At 47.2% G+C, this 19,837-nt stretch overlaps 1 protein-coding gene across 1 annotated transcript in view; it reads right to left on the bottom strand.

Annotated features, from left to right (window-relative positions):
* Positions 1–8,640: 8,640 nt before the first annotated feature.
* PDCL2 (phosducin like 2) overlaps positions 8,641–19,837 on the bottom strand; it is a 149,693-nt gene continuing 138,496 nt past the window's right edge. Inside the window, exon 6 of the mRNA XM_063950572.1 lies at positions 8,641–8,799. Within this exon, the coding sequence (XP_063806642.1) occupies positions 8,669–8,799 (131 nt within the window). The 3' untranslated portion in view covers positions 8,641–8,668. The remainder of the gene's footprint in view (positions 8,800–19,837) is intronic.

The raw sequence follows: 19,837 nt of genomic DNA, 5'->3' as shown, positions 1-19,837 counted from the left end.
AGCCTCGGGGCATGGAGATACTTATCCAGGACCCAAGACCTTTCCTCTGGACCATAGCCCTTCCAGTGCACCAGAAAATAAAGCCGACCCCGGGACAATTTGGAATCGAGAACCTTCTCCACCAAGAACTCCTGATGTCCCTGTACATCTACTGGTGATTTCCCCTGAGAGATCTTCCGAGGAAATCTACTGGAAGAAACGTATGGTTTCAACAGGGAGCAATGGAACGTATTTCCGATTCGGAGAGCTCTTGGTAAACGTAACCGGAAAGCAACTGGATTGATTTTTTTAATAATATGAAATGGTCCAATAAATTTGGGGCCCAATCTAGCTGAGGTTTGTCGAAGTCTAATGTTACGAGTTGACAACCATACCCTGTCTCCCACCTTAAAAGTGCAAGGACGCCGGAGCCTGTCAGAAAACTTTTTCTCTTGAAAGGCCGCTTTTCTGAGAGCAAGGTGCACTTTTTTCCAAATGACTCTGAGATGAGAGGTTAAGGTTAGCGAGGAAACAGAAGAATGTTGAAAAAAAGAATTAGCTCTGGGGTGAAAACCAAAAACTGAAAAGAATGGAGACACATTAGTGGAGGAATGAGAAGAATTATTGTAAGCAAACTCCGCCAAAGGAAGAAACTCGGACCAATCATTCTGGAGTTTGGCTGAGTACAAACGCAAATACTGTTTTAATGATTGATTAACTCGCTCGGTCTGCCCGTTGGATTGGGGATGATAGCCGGATGTTAAAGACAATTTCATCTTTAATGAGGCACAAAAAGACTTCCAGAATTGTGCAATGAATTGTGGACCCCGATCAGAAACAATATCAGTGGGCAACCCATGAAGTCTGAAAACATGGCGGAGAAACAAAACAACCAATCCCTGGGCAGATGGCAGTCGGGGAAGAGCAATGAAATGGGCCATCTTGCTAAAATGGTCCACTACCACCCATATGACTCGGAATCCGGCTGACAGAGGGAGGTCTACCACAAAATCCATGGAAATATGAGACCATGGCCTGAGAGGAACATTTAAGGGCATAAGTTGCCCGATAGGCAAGGAACGGGGAACCTTATGCTGTGCACAGACCTGACAAGAAAAAACAAACTCCTTAATGTCTTTAGAAAGACCAGGCCACCATACTGAGCGGGAGACTAATTCCAAAGTCTTAGAGATCCCCGGATGCCCGGCAACTTTGCTATCATGAAACTCAGTCAAAACAGTAGCTCTCAAAAACTCAGGGACGTAAAGACGACCAGCAGGAGTATTTCCAGGAGCTTGATGTTGAAGCTGCTTTAACTGGGTAAACAAATCTTGTGTGAGGCCTGCCCAAATGACTGAAGACGGAAGTATGGGAGTAACAGGACTGTTATTATGAACTGGAAGAAAACTGCGTGACAGGGCATCCGCCTTGGTATTCTTGGAACCTGGCCTAAAAGAGATAATAAACTTGAAACGAGTAAAAAATAAAGCCCAACGAGCCTGCCGGGCATTCAGCCGCTTAGCTGATTCGATGTACTGAAGATTTTTGTGGTCAGTCAATACTGAAATGGTATGTGTTGCTCCCTCAAGCCAATGCCTCCACTCCTCGAAAGCCCATTTAATAGCCAGTAACTCCCGGTTACCAACATCGTAGTTGGATTCAGCAGATGAGAATTTCCTGGACATAAAGGCACAAGGATGTAGTTCCAGAGAGTCCGGATCCTTCTGAGATAGGATAGCCCCCACTCCAACCTCCGAGGCATCAACCTCAACAATGAAGGGCAATTCTGGGTTGGGATGTCTGAGGACTGGAGCTGAGACAAAAGCTTGTTTCAAGGCCTGAAAGGATAACTCAGCTTCACGTGACCAGTTGGTAGGATCCGCTCCCTTCTTAGTCAGTGCCACAATGGGAGCAACCAGGTCGGAAAAAGAATGAATAAATCTTCTATAATAATTCGCAAACCCTAAAAAGCGCTGAATTGCTTTTAAGTTGGTGGGTTGCGCCCAACTAAGGATGGCTTGGAGCTTCTTAGGCTCCATACAGAATCCCCGAGGGGAAATAATGTACCCTAAAAAGGATACCTCCGTGACATGAAACTCACACTTCTCCAGCTTGGCATATAGGTGATTTTCACGTAATTTTTTAAGAACCTGACGCACCTGGGTAACATGTTGTTCAATTGAGTCAGAATAGATCAGGATGTCGTCTAAGTAAACGACCACGAATCTTCCTAGAAAATCACGGAGCACATCGTTAATGAGATCCTGGAAAACTGCCGGAGCGTTAGACAAGCCAAACGGCATCACCAGATACTCGTAGTGACCCGACTGAGTACTGAAAGCCGTCTTCCACTCATCTCCCGACTTGATTCGGATGAGGTTATACGCTCCCCTCAGGTCAATTTTAGAAAAAATCACAGCCGAACGCAGCTGATCAAAGAGGACAGAAATCAGCGGCAGAGGGTAAGTATTTTTAACTGAGATCTTATTCAGGGCTCTAAAGTCAATGCAAGGTCTGAGTGATCCATCTTTTTTCTCCACAAAGAAGAAGCCTGCACTTAAAGGGGATTTAGATGGCCTGATAAATCCTTTCCCTAGGCTCTCCTTAACATACTCATTCATGGCCGCAGTTTCTGGCCCGGATAATGCATATAACCTTCCCTTTGGCAATGTGGCACCAGGAATTAGCTCAATAGCACAATCATAAGGCCGATGGGGAAGCAGAATGTCCGCATTGCCCTTGGAAAACACATCAACAAAGTCCTGGTATTTCACGGGAATGAGTTCGGGAATGGCAGCAGCTATTCTGACGGGAAACGTAATACATTCCTTATTACAGATGGTACCCCATTGTGAAATCTCCCCCGACTGCCAATCAATGATGGGATTATGAAAGGCCAGCCAAGGGTGACCCAGAACCACTGGAACTGCTGGGCAATGGGTAAGGAAAAACTCGATCTTTTCGGAATGAAGAGCTCCTACCGTAAGTAGTATAGGGGGTGTACGGAGGGAAATAACCCCATTGGACAAGGGACTCCCATCTAAACCATGCATGGTGATACACCTACCCAAGGCTAACTGAGGAATACCTAAGGCTTTGGCCCACGTTAAGTCCATAAAGTTCCCTGCAGCTCCACTGTCAACAAAAGCCGACACCGAAGAACTGAGGCTGCCAAAGGAAACTTTAGCTGGGACTAAAAGGGAGTTATTCGAGGAGATAAGCTGCAGACCAAAGTGAACCCCCTCACAATTCACTTGGTCGAGGCGTTTCCCGACTTGTTCGGACAATTACGGGCAAAATGTCCCTTACCCCCACAGTACAAACAAAGACCAGAGTTTTGCCTTCTGGCTCTTTCTTCTGGAGACAGCCGAGAGAGACCCATCTGCATGGGCTCCTCTATGTCCTCAGGAATGGAAAATACACATGGAGTAGACCTGACAGGTGCTCCTTTTTCAGCCCTCCGCTCTCTGAGACGACGATCAATCTTAATAGAAAGCTCCATGAGTTTATCGAGAGTCTACTGACAACAATGCCGGATCCTCTGCTTTTAAACCAAAAGCCCAGGTCTGAGGATCCCCCTGGAGCAAAGAAATAATAATTCCGACCCGCTGAGATTCAGTACCTGAGGAGATCGGTCTTAAACGAAAATAAAGTTTACAGGATTCTTTAAAATTAAAAAACTCCTTCCTATCACCAAAAAAACGGTCAGGCAAGTGCATTTTTGGTTCAGGGACTACCCTCTGGGAAGTTCGTAAAAGATCTTCCTGCGACTTCACCCGAAGGGAAAGATCCTGAACCATCTGAGTAAGTTCTTGAATCTGGCTGACTAGGAGCTGGCCAGGATTTGGCCCTAAACCTGTGGGATTCATGAGGCCGATAACTCTTACAAAACTGAATAAGGAAAAAAATCAAACCCTGTTTAATTTTAAGTTTTGGTATGGCCGGTAATAATGTTATGATTCCAGTACTCCTGACCGGAGGAGATCTAATGACAATGGCCAGAGTACTGGAAGGGGAATGCTCGTTACGGGAGCTAGAAAGACTAGTTGCCCCTGGCGCCCTAACTCTATTGTCTCACCCGTGCTATCGAAAATCCCTTGCGAGACTATGGTTTCTTGAGCCCCTGGCAGCCACGTTTTTAAGGCGGATTATGTCTGCCCAACTCCGGTGCCCCCCGGTCTTAGTGAGAGACAAAGGGAAATCCGAGGCAGGATGATGACAAGAGGACCTCTGACTGACAACAGGCCAGGGGCAACAAGCTAACTAACCAAACCAGAAGTATGCACGGAAAAACCGCCAGATAAAAGGACAACCAAAATCCACTAGTCCGTTACTCCTACCCAGCACCGCTGGATACCAGAGTGGATCTGTGGGAGCGGAATCCTCCGCAAAAGCTCCGGAACACAAATGATAAATAATAAGTAATAAAGCGGCCAAGCCGCAACACACGGCTACGCCGTGACTCACGAACACCACTGGATGTTTAAAGGTGCTCAGTCAGGACTCCAGGAACAGATGACGACTTCCGAGTACAGGACAACTGAGGACAGGAACGACCGGGTACAGCAGGACTGGAAACACTCTCAGCAAACAGATACAGCATGCAGGAAGCTATTACCGGCGTCTGTGAGAAGCCCAGGAAGTGTACTTAACAGGGAGTCCTCCAATCAGCTGTTCAGAGGCTGATTGGATTAAATGCCGTGCAGCTGCCTTGCTGCACGGCCAGGAAACAGGTGCCCTATTAATTTAAATGGACCCAGCAACGGGGAACGCGGTCCGCCAGTGGCGTCCCCGTTGCTAGGGTCCGTGCGGCTCCGTGCGCCCGGCGTCTAGCGTTGCCAGGGAGCCGGCGGCTGTACGCGCACGGCGTCCCTGGTTGCTAGGCGCCGGGCCGCACCGACGAGCGGACCCCGGCGCCTAACACCTGGGGATTTGTGATATCGGACAACGCCACCAATATTGTGCGTGCATTACATCTGGGCAAATTCCAGCACGTCCCATGTTTTGCACATACAATTAATTTGGTGGTGCAGAATTTTTTAAAAAACTGACAGCGGTGTGCAGGAGATGCTGTCGGTGGCCCGAAGAATTGCGGGCCACTTTCGGCATTCAGCCACCGCGTGCCGAAGACTGGAGCGCCAGCAAACATGCCGGAACCTGCCCTGCCATCAACTGAAGCAACAGGTGGTTACGAGGTGGAATTCAACACTCTATATGCTTCAGAGGATGGAGGAGCAGCAAAAGGCCATTCAAGCCTATACATCCACCTACGATATAGGCAAAGGAGGGGTAATGCACCTGACTCAAGCGCAGTGGAGAATGATTTCCGTCTTGTGCAAGGTTCTCCAACCCTTCAAAAATGCTGTTATGAGCCACGGCTGTGGCTCATTCCTGTTTTGCATTTTGGTTATGTATTTTATGTTATACTTCTGTTTATGTTCTCCATGGGTGTCATGGGGTGTTCGGAGCTCACCCTTAAGGAGAGGGTACTGTTATGAACCACAGGTAGTGGTTTATTCCTATTCTTTGTTTATAGTTGTCTTGCAGGCCAGGATTTCCCGTTGCTCTGGTTTGAGAAGACTCTTGTTTGCTGCCGGTGGTGAGTCTGTGTGATTGCAGCTTGTTCCCATGTGTTCAGCCTCACCTGTCTGTTGATTGCACCTCTCAGTTGTGCAGCAGGGCAGCTGCACGACATAATTAATTAAGACTCTCTGTTATATTCTGGCTCAGTGCAATTCACAGACGCTGGTGATATTTCCAGAGTTCTTGAGTTCTGAGCTAGTCCCTGCCAGTTCCTGAGCTCCTGTCTAGCAGTGTCTGTCTAGCTGCTTCCAGTGTCGGTTCCAGTGTTGGTTCCAGTGTCGGTTCCAGTGTCGGTTCCAGTGTCTGATCCCGTGTCCTGCCGTGAAGCGTCCCTGTCCAGAAGTCCTGTGGCTTTGTCTGTGCCTAGTCGAGTGTCTGGCTTCTTGGTGTCCACCGGTCTGTCGTTTGGGATTCTGCCTTTCCTCCTGTTCTGAGAGTCTGTGTCGGCTGCATTGGGGGTTCCTGTCCGTTTGCCAGTATTTGTACCGGTTCCGTGAGTAGCGGCTTTGCTGCGTCCGTCGGCCTAGGTCGCAGTATTCTTTGGTTATATTTTGTTACTGGTGTTTTGCAGAGGGTTCTGCTTATGCTGTCACCGCCGGTACACAACAGTATTGTGTCGGCGTGTGGACAGCATTTCCTTTTTTGTTCTTTTCCTTTGGCGGCGTGCCGCACATATATTTAGTTTTAGGGTTGTTAGTAGCCCCTAGCCTTCTGTTTGCTTTAGTTAGAGGTCCCCTTGTTATTATCCTGTCTCGGTTCACGCCTTGTCTCACTCTAAGACCTGGGGGCATCGGAGTTGGGCAGACCTAATTCGCCCTTCAAATGCAGCTGCCGTGGGCCCAAGAAACCATAGTCACTCAGGCGTGAACTGACCACACGGGTGAAACAATGGAGGTAGGGTGCTAGGGGCTATTTCCACACCACACCTTATTTCAGCATCACGTTCTGGTGCTCTGGACTCACTACGCAACATCTCCCTTGTTCTGAGCACCAGGAACCTAACACTTGCCACACATGAAGTCAGTTCAGACACTGCCAGCTTGAGTCAGGTCATTCCCCTCATCAGGCTTTTGCAGAAGCAGCTGGAGAAATTGAAGGAGGAGCTAAGACGGAGCGATTCCGCAAAGTATGTGGAACTTGTGGATGGAGCCCTTCATTCGCATTGCCAGGATTCAAGGGTGGTCAATCTATTGAAATCAGAGCACTACATTTTGGCCACCGTGCTCGATCCTAGGTTTAAAACGTACGTTGTATCTCTCTTTCCGGCAGACACAAGTGTGCAGAGGTGCAAAGACCTGCTGGTGAATAAATTGTCACCTCAAGCGGAACGTGACCCGTCAGCAGCTCTTCCTTCAATTTCTCCCGCCACTGGGGCTGCAAGGAAAAGGATAAGATTTCCTAGCCCACCCACTGGCGGTGATGCAGGGCAGTCAGGAGCGAAAGCTGACATCTGGTCCGGACTGAAGGACCTGCCAACGATTACTGACATGTCTACTGTCACTGCATATGATTCTGTCACCATTGAAAGAATGGTGGAGGATTATATGAGTAACAGCATCGAAGTAGGCATGTCAGACAGTCCGTATGTATACTGGTAGGAAAAAGAGGCAATTTGGATGCCCTTGCACAAACTGGCTTTATTTTACCTAATTTGCTCCCCCCCCCCCCCCCCCCCCTCCAGTGTGTACTCCGAAAGAGTGTTTAGCGCAGCCGGTAACCTTGTCAGAGATCGGCGTAGGAGGTTACTTCCACTAAATGTGGAGAAGATGATGTTCATCAAAATGAATTATAAATTCCTCCGGGAAGACCTTTACCAGCAATTGCCTCCAGAAAGTACACAGGGACCTGTGATGGTGGATTCCAGTGGGGACGAATTAATACTCTGTGAGGAGGATGTACACAGTGAAAGGGGTGAAGAATCGGAGGTTGAGAATGAGGTCGACATCTTGCCTCTGTAGAGCCAGTTTGTGCAAGGAGGGATTGATTGCTTCTTTTTTGGTGGGGGCCCAAACAAACCAGTTGCTGAAATGATGGGTTTGTTAAAGTGTGCATGTCCTTTTTATACAACATAAGGGTGGGTGGGAGGGCCCAAGGACAATTCCATCTTGCACCTCTTTTTCTTCTTTGCATCATGTGCTGTTTAGGGACTAGTTTTTTTAAGTGCCATCCTGTCTGACACTGCAGTGCCACTCCTAGACGGGCCAGGTGTTTGTGCCGCACACTTGTGTCGCTTAGCATAGTCATAGAGCTACCGCTTTGCTCCTCTTTTTCTTCTTTGCATCATGTGCTGTTTGGGGCCTATTTTTTAAATCTGCCATCCTGTCTGACACTGCAGTGCCACTCCTAGATGGGCCAGGTGTTTGTGCCGCACACTTGTGTCGCTTAGCTTAGTCATCCAGCTACCTCATTGCGCCTCTTTTTCTTTTTTGTATCGTGCTGTTTGGGGCCTATTTTTTAAATCTGCCATTCTGTCTGACACTGCAGTGCCACTTCTAGATGGGCCAGGTGTTTGTACCGCCCACTTGTGTCGCTTAGCTAAGTCATACAGCCACCTCGGTGCAACCTTTTGGCCTAAAAACAGTATTGTGAGGTGTGAGGTGTTCAGAATAGACTGGAAATGAATGTTATTGAGGTTAATAATACCGTAGGAGCAAAATTACCCCCAAATTGTGTGATTTTAGCTGTTTTTATGTTTTTAAAAAATCATCCAGATCTAAAACCAAAACATGAGAGAGTGGTTTTGGCAAAACCAAGCCAAAACCAAAACACGAAAGTTGAATTAGAACCAAAACCAAAACACAAAAAGCGCCAGCCGCACAGCTATAGTATAAACAGCACAAAGGAAAGTGTGGGAAAGTGCACCAGTAATCCTGGGAAGGGTATAGAAGGAGTGAATGTAATATATAATATGCTTCTGTTTCAGGAGGTGTGGTGTGGCATGGCACGCAGGTCATATATTGGGTGTGGTTATTAGTGATATTGATTGCTAATATACCCGATTTTGCTGTTTCAGACTGGTACCAAAGTGTCTTGTATACTTTGCCTTTTTCCCCCCAAGCAACATACTACTATGAAACACTTATTCTATGTTTGCTTTATTCTAGAATCAGTCATCTTTTGTCCTATGGATAGAACTGCGTTTCACAGAAGACATCATCAGATCAACAAACTTCTTTCTAGGATCTTCTTCCAGGTCAGATTTGACAGCTCCTACTTCAGTCAGCATCCACTCAAGTTCTTAAAGATAATGGGAAAATAAAACAGGTATGATACAGTGTACATCAAAACAAAGAGATAGATTATTGATTGTCAAGCTATTTAGTTTATGTAAGACAAACAACATTTTTATGACATTGCTTTTATTTAATACTGTTTTTTCAAGACATGACATAAATTTAAAAGAATGACACTGGCTCAGCATGGTAGCGTCTAGATTCTCTTCGTGCAGCAGACCTTTCCCATAACCCCCTGGGTCCATGTCACAATCTATTTGGAATAGAAAAGTGTGGCGAGCGAAGCGAGACACCGAGCCCGATGCCAGGCGAGCGAAGCGAGACACCGAGCCCGATGCAGGCGAGCGAAGCGAGCCCGCGAGGGTCCAATGCTGCATAGAAAAAAAAAATACCCCAAACGAACGGAGAACGAAGAAAACATTTAGGAGCTGTAAGGGCGGAAGTTGTCTCCTGCCCACTCATTTTGTCACGTCCAGGTCCTTTGCACGAAGGCAACATAGACACAACTGGCTCAGCACTGGCTGTGTGGTGCTCTGAAAGTTGTATAGGTACAGCACAAAACCCTATCCTGCACTGTGAGGACATGAGACAAGGGAAACAGCCTGACTCTGAGTCACACACAATGGGGGGAATGTAATAGGGTGTGAGAATCAGAAAGTGAGAGATTTTGGGAGAGTTCTCCCTTTTTTTTTTTCCTTTTTTTTTAAAGTGGCAATCATTTACATGACAAAATCAACCTGGTTTTGCCATGTAAATGATTGCCACTTTAAAAAAACAAGAGAACTCTCCCAAAATCTCTCACTTTCTGGTTGTCACACCCTATTACATTCCCCCCAATGTGTTTGCAATTCCATCTGCTTTCAGCTATATACAGGGTGATTCAAAAGTCTCAGTACACCCTTTTGTTTCAAATACTGTGCAGCAAATGGGAAAACTGAATACTCCAGTAAGGTATAGATGAGATGGGCTATCTTTTAGGGTATATACCGAACATAGGTGCCATCTTGAAATTGGCCATCTTGAATCTAAGTCAATTTTTTCAAATGGGGTCATGTAACATGTCAGACAACATCTGAATTTGCTGAAAAGTTTATTGCTGCAAACAGATTTGAAATAGCTGCTATGGTTCAAAAGTTACAACACTTTTTTTGTTGCTGGTAACTGAAGATAGCTTTGTCAGAAAAGGAGAGAATTGAGGTCATTTTGATGTCTGGAGAACAAAGTTTCTGTGTCATGCCTGCAGATTTTAACAACTGGCACCCAGAAAGACCTCCAAATTCATAATAACTCTACTGGATGGAGTGCAGTGCTAGGAGTCTTTTTAATACTGTACTTAAGAATAAAATAGGTAAAGCCTTGTAAAAGTAAAGTACTATACATTCATCTAGCTTAAATATATATTTTTTATTTTATTGATTTTTTTTTCCACCGAAGATTATAACATAATGGTGGTCATTCCGAGTTGATCGCTAGTTATTTTTTTTTCGCAACGGAGCGATTAGTCGCTAATGCGCATGCGCAATGTCCGCAGTGCGACTGCGCCAAGTAAATTTGCTATTAAGTTAGGTATTTTACTCACGGCATTACAAGGTTTTTTCTTCGTTCTGGTGATCGTAGTGTGATTGACAGGAAGTGGGTGTTTCTGGGCGGAAACTGGCCGTTTAATGGGTGTGTGCTAAAAAACGCTGCCGTTTCTGGGAAAAACGCTGGAGTGGCTGGAGAAACGGGGGAGTGTCTGGATGAACGCTGGGTGTGTTTGTGACGTCAAACCAGGAACGACAAGCACTGAACTGATCGCACTGGCAGAGTAAGTCTCGAGCTACTCAGAAACTGCTAAGAACTGTCTATTCGCAAATCTGCTAATCTTTTGTTCGCAAATCTACTATGCTAAGATTCACTCCCAGTAGGCGGCGGCTTAGCGTGTGCAAAGCTGCTAAAAGCAGCTTGCGAGCGAACAAATCGGAATGAGGGCCAATATTTAAAGACAAACTCCCAAAGCAAAAAAAGAAAAAAAAAAGCAAAATTATTAAAATATATACATTAAGATCTCATTTATAGTGTTAAAGCAAAATAACCACGCTGATTTGAAGAGGCTGCTGGGTAGTTGTAGGGACATATCAAGTGTGCAGGACACAGTTATACAATTCTTCCAGTTACCTGGCAAATAAATTCTTAAGAGAGATACAAAACTGTCTCAGTAAGAGTGGGGCATGCAGGAAAATTGTCCAGCATCAATATCGTCCCCTCTAAGCATGTATCAAAATTTAGTCCATTTTGATCAGATCTCAACAAGTTTAGTCTAGTGTTACAGCTGCTGTAGGTAAAACGACAATGGGCGACTGCTTCATTGATAAAGTCTGCACATCCATGGAGGTCATGGTCCTCATGTCGAAGTCGAAAATATTATTGTCACACACTTCACATACAAACACCACACAGATGGCCTCCGTGCGGGTGCTTGTTCTGACGTGCGTTCGCATACTCGCAAGTTACGTATAATCACTCACTCAGTCGTGCGTGTTAGTGCGTGGTATGAGTAATTACGGTAGCATGGAAAAGCCACAAAGACATATCTCATATTTAATTCACATAGCACATAATTTACACATAATCTACATGCACCACACCAGCGAGTTACATTTGCTTTAAAGGTATAACAACAGAGGGATTCAACTTTACAGGATATGAGGGTCAGAATTAGGATAGGAGGTGGTGTTTGGTATCCAGCTGTACAGTATTTTAAAAGCAATATTCCGGTAGCAGTTTGCAGAAGGTAGCACGCTCCTGTGCATAAATATGCGCAGGAACAGAATATTAATTTCTCTAACGTCCTAGTGGATGCTGGGGACTCCGTAAGGACCATGGGGAATAGCGGGCTCCGCAGGAGACTGGGCACTCTAAAGAAAGATTTAGTACTATCTGGTGTGCACTGGCTCCTCCCTCTATGCCCCTCCTCCAGACCTCAGTTAGAATCTGTGCCCGGCCAGAGCTGGGTGCTCCTAGTGGGCTCTCCTGAGCTTGCTAGAAAAGAAAGTATTTTGTCAGGTTTTTTATTTTCAGAGAGCTTCTGCTGGCAACAGACTCTCTGCTACGAGGGACTGAGGGGAGAGAAGCAAACCTACTCACGGCAGCTAGGTAGCGCTTCTTAGGCTACTGGACACCATTAGCTCCAGAGGGATCGAACACAGGTACCTAACCTTGATCGTCCGTTCCCGGAGCCGCGCCGCCGTCCCCCTCGCAGAGCCAGAAGAACAGAAGCAGCAGAAGCATGAAGACATCGAAATCGGCGGCTGAAGACTCCTGTCTTCACTTAAGGTAGCGCACAGCACTGCAGCTGTGCGCCATTGCTCCCACAGCACACCGCACACTCCGGTCACTGTAAGGTGCAGGGCAGCAATTAATTACCTTTTTGGCAAAAATATACATATATACAGTCTGGGACTGTATATATGCCCGAGCCCCCGCCATTTTTTACACATTAAAGCGGGACAGAAGCCTGCTGCTGAGGGGGCGGGGCCTTCTTCCTCAGCACACCAGCGCCATTTTCCCTTCACAGCGCCGCTGGAAGGACGCTCCCCAGGCTCTCCCCTGCAGTATACAGGTGCAATAGAGGGTAAAAAAGAGAGGGGGGGCACATAAATTTAGGCGCAGAAATATATTTAACAGCAGCTACGGGGTAAACACTAAGGTACAGTGTAATCCCTGGGTTATATAGCGCTGGGGTGTGTGCTGGCATACTCTCTCTCTGTCTCCCCAAAAGCCTTTGTGGGGTCCTGTCCTCAGTCAGAGCATTCCCTGTGTGTGTGTTGTGTGTCGGTACGCCTGTGTCGACATGTTTGATGAGGAAGGATACGTGGAGGCAGAACAAGTGCAGCTGAGTGTGGTGTCGACGCCGACGGTGCCGACACCTGATTGGATGGATATGTGGAAGGTGTTAAATGATAATGTAAACTCCTTGCATAACAGATTGGATAAAACTGTAACCTTGGGACAGTCAGGGTCTCAACCCTTGCCTGATCCTATAGCGCAGAGGCCGTCAGGGTCTCAAAAGCGCACACTATCACAGATAGTTGACACAGATGTCGACACGGAATCGGACTCCAGTGTCGATGACGATGAGGCAAAGTTGCAGCCTAAAATGACTAAAGCCATCCACTACATGATTGTAGCAATGAAGGAGGTATTACACATTTCTGAGGAAAATCCTGTCCCTGACAAGAGGATTTATATGTATGGGGAGAAAAAACATGAAGTGACTTTTCCTCCTTCACATGAATTAAATGAATTATGTGAAAAAGCGTGGGATTCCCCTGACAGGAAGGTGATAATTTCCAAGAGATTACTTATGGCGTATCCTTTCCCGCCAACGGACAGGTTACGCTGGGAATCCTCCCCTAGGGTAGACAAGGCGTTGACACGCTTGTCTAAGAAGGTGGCCCTGCCATCTCAGGATACGGCCGCCCTAAAGGATCCTGCGGATAGAAAGCAGGAAGCAATCCTGAAGTCTGTTTATACACATTATGGCACACTGCTGAGGCCAGCAATCGCTTCGGCCTGGATGTGTAGTGCGGTAGCTGCATGGACGGATACTATGTCTGAGGAGATAGATACCCTGGACAGGGACACTGTTCTACTGACCCTGGCACATATCAAGGACGCAGTCCTATATATGCGGGATGCGCAGAGGGACATTTGCCTGCTGGGCTCTAGAGTAAACGCAATGTCCATTTCTGCCAGAAGGGTCTTATGGACTCGGCAATGGACAGGGGATACCGACTCTAAAAAACACATGGAGGTTTTACCTTATAAGGGTGAGGAATTGTTTGGGGACGGTCTCTCGGACCTAGTTTCCACAGCTACGGCTGGGAAGTCAAATTTCTTGCCTTATGTCCCTCCACAGCCTAAGAAAGCACCGTATTACCAAATGCAGTCCTTTCGTTCTCAGAAGAGCAAGAAGGTCAGAGGTGCGTCCTTTCTTGCCAGAGGCAGGGGTAGAGGAAAAAAGCTGCACCATACAGCTAGTTGCCATGAACAAAAGTCTTCCCCGGCTTTCACTAAATCCACCGCATGATGCTGGGGCTCCACAGGCGGAGCAAGGAGCCGTGGGGGCGCGTCTCCGACATTTCAGCCACCAGTGGGTTCGCTCACAGGTGGATCCTTGGGCTATACAAGTTGTGTCTCAGGGATACAAGCTGGAATTCGAGGTGACGCCCCCTCACCGTTACCTAAAATCGGCCTTACCAAATTCCCCCATGGAAAGGGAGATAGTGTTGGCGGCAAGGATGCTTACTTGCATGTCCCCATTTATCCGCCTCATCAGGAGTACCTCAGGTATGTGGTACGGGACTGGCATTACCAATTCCAGACGTTGCCGTTTTGCCTGTCCACGGCACCGAGAGTTTTTACCAAGGTGATGGCGGAAATGATGGTGCTCCTTCGGAAGCAAGGGGTTACAATTATCCCATACTTGGACGATCTCCTCATAAAGGCGAGGTCCAGGGAGCAGTTGCTGATCAAGGAAGTGTTGCGTCAGCACGGCTGGATTCTAAACATTCCAAAGTCGCAGCTGATTCCTGCGACGCGTCTGCCCTTCCTGGGCATGATTCTGGACACAGACCAGAAGAAGGTGTTTCTCCCAGAGGAGAAGGCTTAGGAGCTCGTGACTCTGGTCAGAGACCTCCTACAGCCAAAACAGGTGTCGATGCATCACTGCACACGAGTCCTGGGAAAGATGGTGGCGTCATACGAAGCCATTCCCTTCGGCAGGTTCCATGCGAGGATCTTTCAGTGGGATCTGCTGGACAAGTGGTCCGGATCGCATCTTCAGATGCATCGGATGATCACCCTGTCCCCCAGGGCCAGGGTGTCTCTTCTGTGGTGGCTACAAGGTGCTCACCTCCTCGAGGGCCGCAGATTCAGCATACAGGACTGGGTCCTGGTGACCACGGATGCAAGCCTCCGAGGGTGGGGGGCAGTCACTCAAGGAAGAAACTTCCAAGGGCTGTGGTCAAGTCAGGAGACTTGTTTGCACATAAATATCCTGGAGCTACGGGCCATATACAACGCCCTGAGTCAAGCGGAGCCTCTGCTTCGAGACCAACCAGTGCTGATTCAGTCAGACAACATCACTGCAGTCGCTCATGTAAACCGCCAGGGCGGCACAAGAAGCAGGGTGGCAATGGCGGAAGCCACCAGGATTCTTCGTTGGGCGGAGAATCACGTGCAAGCACTGTCAGCAGTGTTCATTCCGGGAGTGGACAACTGGGAAGCAGACTTCCTCAGCAGACACGACCTCCACCCGGGAGAGTGGGGACTTCATCAAGAAGTCTTCACGCAGATTGTAAATCGATGGGAACTGCCACAGGTGGACATGATGGCGTCCCGCCTCAACAAAAAATTAAAGAGGTATTGCACCAGGTCAAGGGACCCTCAGGCGATAGCTGTGGACACACTGGTGACACCGTGGGTATTCCAGTTGGTCTATGTGTTTCCTACTCTTCCTCTCATACCCAGGGTACTGAGAATCGTAAGAAAAAGAGGAGTGAGAACAATACTCATTGTTCTGGATTGGCCAAGAAGGACTTGGTACCCGGAACTGCAAGAAATGCAAACAGAGGACCCATGGCCTCTGCCTCTCAGACAGGACCTGTTGCAACAGGGGCCCTGTCTGTTCCAAGACTTACCGCGGCTGCGTTTGACGGCATGGCGGTTGAACGCCGGATCCTAGCAGAAAAGGGCATTCCGGACGCAGTTATTCCTACGCTGATAAAGGCTAGGAAGGACGTGACAGCTAAACATTATCACCGTATATGGCGAAAATATGTTGCTTGGTGTGAGGCCAGGAAGGCCCCTACAGAGGAATTCCAGCTGGGTCGATTTCTGCACTTCCTACAGTCAGGTGTGACTATGGGCCTAAAATTAGGGTCCATAAAGGTCCAGATTTCGGCTCTATCCGTTTTCTTTCAAAAAGAACTGGCTTCACTGCCTGAGGTTCAGACGTTTGTTAAGGGAGTGCTGCATATCCAGCCTCCTTTTGTGCCACCGGTGGCGCCTTGGGATCTTAACGTGGTCTTGGCTTTCCTGAAATCCCACTGGTTTGAGCCACTTAAGACAGTGGAGCTAAAGTATCTCACGTGGAAAGTGGTCATGCTGCTGGCCCTAGCCTCAGCTAGGCGTGTGTCAGAATTGGCGGCTTTGTCATGTAAAAGCCCCTATCTGGTTTTCCATATGGATAGGGCAGAATTGCGAACTCGTCCGCAGTTTATGCCAAAGGTGGTGTCATCTTTTCATTTGAACCAACCCATTGTGGTGCCTGCGGCTACTCGTGACTTGGAGGATTCCAAGTTGCTTGATGTAGTCAGGGCTTTGAAGATCTATGTTGCCAGGACGGCTGGAGTCAGGAAAACTGACTCGCTGTTTATCCTGTATGCATCCAACAAGCTGGGTGCTCCTGCTTCAAAGCAAACCATTGCTCGCTGGATCTGTAACACGATTCAGCAGGCTCATTCTGCGGCTGGATTGCCGCATCCAAAATCAGTGAAAGCCCATTCCACAAGGAAGGTGGGCTCTTCTTGGGCGGCTGCCCAAGGGGTCTCGGCATTACAGCTTTGCCGAGCTGCTACTTGGTCGGGTTCAAACACATTTGCAAAGTTCTACAAGTTTGATACCCTGGCTGAGGAGGACCTGGTGTTTGCCCATTCGGTGCTGCAGAGTCATCCGCACTCTCCCGCCCGTTTGGGAGCTTTGGTATAATCCCCATGGTCCTTACGGAGTCCCCAGCATCCACTAGGACGTTAGAGAAAATAAGAATTTACTCACCGGTAATTCTATTTCTCGTAGTCCGTAGTGGATGCTGGGCGCCCGTCCCAAGTGCGGACTTTCCAATACGTGTATATAGTTATTGCTTAACAAAGGGTTATGGTTATGTAGCATCGGTTGAGTGATGCTCAGTTGTTGTTCATACTGTTAACTGGGTAAGTTTATCACAGGTTGTACAGTGTGATTGGTGTGGCTGCTATGAGTCTTACCCTGGATTCCAAAATCCTTTCCTTGTAATGTCAGCTCTTCCGGGCACAGTTTCCTTAACTGAGGTCTGGAGGAGGGGCATAGAGGGAGGAGCCAGTGCACACCAGATAGTACTAAATCTTTCTTTAGAGCGCCCAGTCTCCTGCGGAGCCCGCTATTCCCCATGGTCCTTACGGAGTCCCCAGCATCCACTACGGACTACGAGAAATAGAATTACCGGTGAGTAAATTCTTATTATTACACTGTATTTACTGTACTCTTGATATTCGGCGGGAACCCAGTGGAGAATATCTGCAACTGCACCTGGACCAGGCATCGCCCACCTATTCAAACCGACCTATGACCCCTCCTGTACTGTAAATGACCAGCCCTTTGACCTATGGGTGAAGAGATTACAGATTCCATTGTTTCATGATTTGGACTAATGTATAAAAGCCACGCTGCCTGACCAGTCAAACACATTTTCTGAAGGTCATCTTTCCAGATTGACTGAGGACCGGTACCGGGTGGCGCTGGCGAACAAACGTATGTATCCATTGATTGTAGCCTATTCTCTTTTGTGATTGTATTATTGTTGTAACACCCTTTTGAGTAAATAGCCGTTGGTGGGTTGGACCCCAACATTTTATATACAATTGGTGTCGCTTTCCTTTTCTGCTAGGGGTTATAAAGTGTATTCCGCCTCACGAGTAGCTACTCAGTGCTTACAGCGTGACGCTTGCTTACGCAACATGTACGCAGTTGTTAGGGGTTTTACACACACACGCTTAGCGGTCGCAGTGGCCTGAACAGATATATATATTTAAGGTATTGCTTTTCCTCCTGAGAGTTAATCAGACTTAACAATTGGGGGCTCTGTCCGGTTCATCTCACACTCACCGACTTACAGGCCATAACAGACAGGGTGGAGACGCATGATTAAATAACCTTGCATTGTGTTAAAACCAGTTTGTGCTGTTAGAGCACGTCTGTTCTGTCTAGTCTAAAGAGGTGCTGGTGTAATCCGAAGGACACAGGAAAAAGCTGTTTAAAATCTGTGTGTAAATTTTTGGCGCGAAAAGCGTACATGAAGCGTACCGATACTTTGCATGCTTTCTCACATATTGTTGCCATAGGTTAACAGTCATTCTAGATCTGTGTGAAATCGGATACATTTGTTTGCTATATATATATTGGATAGTTTGTTAAGGGCATAATTGTAAAACAAAATATGCAGTTCAAGCCTAAAACATTTAGGTTTACACTCAAAAGGAGATTGCCCCGTGTGGGTGACTTCCGGCGAGCGTACGGAATAAGTGTGTGTTGTGTTAGTGAGTAATAGTAGTTTTATTGCTCACATTTATCGAGATTGTGTGGTTTATTGAATTGCGAACGCGCATTTGTACACGTGGTACGGTACACGAGGAAAGCGTACAGAAGCATGCACATGGCGCATGGTCGCGTGTTTACGCAAGGTTGCGTAGAGTTGCGGGTGCAAGGTATAACCACATGATAGTTGTTCAATTTAAGGCGGGATAGTATACATTTAATACTGTAGCACATAACTATCTGATTTCAAAAGCAGATTACCATTACATTTTGTTTAAACTGTACTACCTCTGGGGTAAAGTAGCCAATCAAAGGGAGTGATATTTTTCTGCAAAGAAAAACACTGTGCATTTGTGTGAGCTGAAAGTAGGAGTGAACGGTTGTTGAACCCCGGAAGTCGGGATCCTGTGGTGACACCGAGTAAGCAGAGGCTTTGTGGCGTAAGGCGGCTGACTTACGTTAATACATAAATAGAGAAATACGCAAGTCGTGAGGAGAGTTGCAGAGGAGCGTGATATAGAATTGTGCATTGTGAAGTTTAGAATTGTGAATTGAATTTAAGGTTTTGTGTTACGCTCCGACTGAGGAGCGCAGCTTGTGGATTCGACTCCAGTGATCGTAGGGAGGATAGATAACAAGTATCTATATGCTGTGCGATTGGACCGCACATTCGTGTGTGCGATACGTGGCGCCATGTGATACCATTTTGCGTGCTTTTTGCGTAAACTGCGTCATCATTAGCATCGTGTAAAGCATACACAAACGTGATTTGTGTATGGTAAAAGGGAAGTTTTCGCTGTTCTCTCTCAGGAAAATCTTCAACAGTAGATATTCACTGGAAAAGGTGATTGGTCCTAAAACTTCCAGTGACTAGGAAACCAGGTAGGGTCCTCACTGGGTACATTGTTGGAGTGAGTCGTGGTACATCAGCAGAGAAGGAGCGGGTAGAAAGTGCTCGGAGAACTTTCACCGTCATCTCGATTGTGCAGTTGGGGATTGCGTTCAAAGGCAAAAAGTCTGCGATGGGATCCAATTGCACAAGCGAGGGGTGTTTGGCAGCCAGGGTTCAGGCTGGAGAGCTGTGGCCCAGGGGGTCAGCTCGGTTTATAATGTGTGAGAAGTAAGGTCCATACGCAGAGGCTTTTTGCAATGAATGGGTGCATATGACTGCTGAAGATAGGGCATCATTCCCTAGAGTGGGTAGCTTTGAATCAGAGGTATTACAGAGCCTAAGGATTAGACTATGTCTGATCAAATCTAGAAAACAGAGGATCAGACATACTGACTGTTTAAATCTGTGGCAGCAAGAGGGGGAGGTACAAAGGGAACTGGCTCACACAGCAAGTTCCAAACCTAGCGGGAAAGCGATTGGTAGCGCACCACCACCGCCATATGTCGATGGGGAGAAATTGGCAACAACCAATGGTGCATTGGTAATGGATAGTAAAATGATTAATCAATGTGTTAACCCTAACCCTTTCCAGTTGTATCCCATTTTTAATTTTCCCCAAGGTTGTGAGGAGGATGACGAGCCCAGCACGATATCGGCACTCTCTTTAGCAGCTACCATACAGGATACCCAGGTGGGCACGGCCCAACCACCAATAGTAGCGATGCCCCCCAGCGGAGGGGTGAGTGAGGTCGTGACCACCGGTAAGTACGGTACCATACATTATGCAGAGACAATAGCTCCCTGTATTATAGAATCA

This window comes from Pseudophryne corroboree, chromosome 1 (genome assembly GCF_028390025.1).
Source record: "Pseudophryne corroboree isolate aPseCor3 chromosome 1, aPseCor3.hap2, whole genome shotgun sequence".
In the NCBI taxonomy this organism is placed as follows: Eukaryota; Metazoa; Chordata; class Amphibia; order Anura; family Myobatrachidae; genus Pseudophryne; species Pseudophryne corroboree.
The sequence above is the reverse complement of the archived record's forward strand: the minus strand, read 5'-3'. Positions and strand labels throughout refer to the sequence as shown.